This window comes from Pinus tabuliformis, chromosome 5_2, assembly GCF_031772625.1.
Source record: "Pinus tabuliformis cultivar Carrire ecotype Pingquan chromosome 5_2, CPIR1, whole genome shotgun sequence".
NCBI classification, from domain to species: Eukaryota; Viridiplantae; Streptophyta; class Pinopsida; order Pinales; family Pinaceae; genus Pinus; species Pinus tabuliformis.
Window position 1 is genome coordinate 864,795,474 of NC_142306.1, and position 3,419 is coordinate 864,798,892.

Consider the following 3,419-nt stretch of genomic DNA (forward strand, 5'->3'; position numbering starts at 1 on the left):
AGAATCACACCTGCCTGCTTTGTTCCTGAGGGAGTCTATGATTTCATGAGTGAGGATAATACCATCTAATATTTGTCGCCCTTCAACATACCTTGATTGTTCTGGCGATATGAGTAGGGGTAACAACGGCTTTAGCCTGTTTGCGATGACTTTAGAGATGACCTTGTAGATGACATTGGAAAGTGCAATTGGGCGAAATTTATCTGGAGTGACGGTGTTGTCTTCCTTGGGGATGAGAGCAATGAAAGTAGAATTGAGTGAAGGCAGCAGTGAGTGAAGAGATCGGGATTCCTCCACTACTTGTCAAACTTCTCCTTTTATGATCTCCCAGAATGAGTGGAAGAAGGTGGTCGAAAAGCCATCCGGACCTAGTGCTTTGCCTTCCTTGAGATGTTTCATGGCTAAGTCCACCTCCTCGGGCATTACAGTTCAGAGAAGGAGCTGATTGTTGTCTTCTGTGATTACTTTAGGCACATATTGAGTGATCTTTTCTATAACATTCCTTCTGTAAATTTAGGGTTCTCGTAGGACTTCCCGAAAGTAATTGGTAAATTCCTGTTCGATTTCTGCATGATCCTCCACTCTTCCCCCCCTTGCTTTTGGATAAAGGAGATAGTATTGTGCATTCTTCTTTGTATTGTGGTTCTGTGGAAGAATTTGGTGTTTCTCTCGCCTTCTTTCAGTCATCTGATTCTGGATTTTTTCTTCCAGGGAATCTCTTCCTGCTTGTTTCTCTCCTCCATTTGATTATGAAGGTGCTTCTCTCATTCCAAAGTTCCTTCCCTGTACCCCTCTGTTATTATTTGTTGCTGGAGATCCCTCATTTCCTTGTTGAGGTTTTGTTGAGCTTGAAAGATGTTACCAAAAGTCTCCTTATTCCACCTTTTGATTTGAGTTTTTAGATATTTGAGTTTCTGTTGGAATTGGAACATTTTTGAACCTTCTCGCGCCGAGAAGTTGTTCCATGAGTGATTGATGAAGTCTTTGAAAGAGGGATGAGATAACCAACATGCCTCAAATCTGAAAGGATGTCTGGTAGTGTTACCTAGTCGCTGCCATTGGAGTGCAATAGGCCAATGATCAAAACCAGAGTGGGGGAGGATGGATGCTGAGAGATCGCCTCCGAGATGTATTGCACTATCCGTGATGAGGAACCTGTCAAGTTTCAAAGCAATTTGATACCTCCCAGCCCTACGATTGCTCCAAGTGTGCATGCCATTGGGTGTTTGCATGTCGATGAGCATGTTATTATGGATGAAGTCTTTGAAGTGATCCGCATCCTGATCCAACTTGGCCCGACCTCCTTTCTTTTCCTCTAACTTGGTGATCATATTAAAATCTCCACCTATTATCCAAAGAGAATGCTCCCTGTTGGAGTTGAGAGTTGCTATGGTGTCTAAAAGAGCAATTTTATTTGGTGCATCCTGCGGAAAATAAACGTTGGTCAGGTGACCATGAATGTTGGTACCGATTATATGGAATGTTGCCTAGATGATATTGTGGGATGCATGAAAATTTGTCAGCAATATTTCTAAGCCTCCAGATGCGCCTGATGCATCCACTACCACTGAGTGACATCCTGGCCATGCTTTTGAAAGGATGTTTCCCAGGGTGTTACTGTTGCACTTTGTTTCCTGCAAGAAAAAGATCTGGGGTTGTTCCTGCCTTATCATATTTTTAATCATTCTGAGTTTCCCAGGGCTATTGAGCCCTCTTACATTCCATGAGGTGAGCTTCATTGATCACTATGTGGAGTGGGCCTATAGTACTTCATTAATTTAGCATATCTGCCTGAGTCGACCAGGATTTTCCCTACTGCTATAGTTCTCTGGAGATCTATCTTTCTCCCCCTCTTTTTGGAATCCTTTGGAAGGAGGTTACCATCCCATTGGCTCCTGGGTTGTATACCCAATTGTTGCTGCTGGTAAGCTCTGGATAGTATAGTTTCCAGAGTACTGAGCTGATGCTCTTGGATTTTGTCATACTCCTTCTTTCTACATGCTTGCTCCAATCCAAAAATGTCTAGCCCTTTTAGATCTATGCTTTCTGGTTCTTCATCCATATGCTGCACTTGGCTGCTTTCTTCTGGGATAAGCGCTAGTTGCCAGGATTGATTGTGGGGTTCATCCGTATCCATGGCTTTGGATGTTCCCTCAGGGGTTTTCGAGTTAGCTATGGGAGTTCCACTTGATTTGGATGGCGATCCCTCTACTTCCATATCCTTTATTCTCCCATCAAGTCCCTGTTGGCTCTCTTTGGGGGTTGCATTATCATCCCTGGGGAAACGAGATGCTAGGGAGGATCCAGGGGGGGGAAGGGGTACAGAGGAGGGGATGGGAATGTGGTTATGCTTCGAGCTCAAGGGTTGCTCTTCTGTGGCTTGCGATAGGATATCAAAACTATTACTTGTGGTGGGGGTAGAAGCCATTTCTTGCAAGGGTTTTTCCCAGTGGAAGGTTTTTTATGCGATCATTTGCGGGTAGGGACCTTGGTGAACCCATCTTGGGCTAGCAGATCAGAGGGATCGGAGACAGAGGCTTTGGAATTTAACGGACAATCCTTGAAGAGATGCCCGTGAGCATGAAATTTACGGCAACGAAAAGGTACATGTTCATAATCCAGGGGTTGAATCCATTCATAATCGTCATGAGAGAGACTTACTGAATCCAGTAGGGCTTTATCCAGGCGCATGAAGACACAAATGCGGGCATAGGATGTGTATCTTTGGAGCTTCGTCTCTTCAGCTGCTTTTACGAATTCCCCCAGTCCATTTCCAATGTCTTTGAGCAGCCCTTCATCCCAATATTCCTCTGGAAGTGAATACATTCTGATCCACACTGGAGCCCAGGTGAGGTCTTCCTTATCCGGGTTAAATCTTGCTACCCAATCTCTTAGATACAATCCTGCTGAGTTGAAAAAGTATGGCCCCTCATCCATGATTCTGAACTTGTCTTCTAGACCCAAGAATATCACAGTGAAGAAATCCTTCGGTCCTAGCTGCAATGTTATGTGGCCCTTGGGTTTCCATTTAGCAGCGATCCAGTCGTACAAGGCTTTTTTGTCGGCCAAAAACCTATAAATTTTCCTATGAGTGCAGGGTCCGTCATATATTGGATTCATTCATTGATCTTCTGACCGGGCAGTTCTATCTTGGGTCTTTCAGCTGCTATTGGTTTGCATGTTGTCGAGGTGACCTTGATCATTTCCTCTGTCTTGTCTTTTCCTTTTGGTATTTCATTGTTCTTGTCTGACTGACTGGCAGGTGCATTGGGCTTATGCTGCTGCGTCTTCTCATTGTTTTCCGCCTCTACATGGATCGAGCTAAATACTAGAGACCCCGTTTGCCCTGGCGAAGAGGAGTTGGACAAGGGGGAGGGCTTTGAGGCCCCCCCCTGTGGGGGATCCATAATCGTTGTTGT

The 3,419-nt window shown here is 44.7% G+C and overlaps 1 protein-coding gene across 1 annotated transcript; it reads right to left on the reverse strand.

Moving 5' to 3' along the window:
* Positions 1 to 2,469: 2,469 nt before the first annotated feature.
* LOC149162066 (uncharacterized) lies at positions 2,470 to 2,937 on the reverse strand. The gene has a single exon (XM_089435091.1). The coding sequence runs from the start codon at positions 2,935 to 2,937 to the stop codon at positions 2,470 to 2,472; it is 468 nt and encodes a 155-aa protein (XP_089291217.1).
* Positions 2,938 to 3,419: the final 482 nt, after the last annotated feature.

Excerpts from the sequence above, each read along its gene's own strand:
- LOC149162066 (XM_089435091.1), bottom strand. The coding sequence starts at position 2,937 with ATGGATGAGGGGCCATACTTTTTCAACTCAGCAGGATTGTATCTAAGA.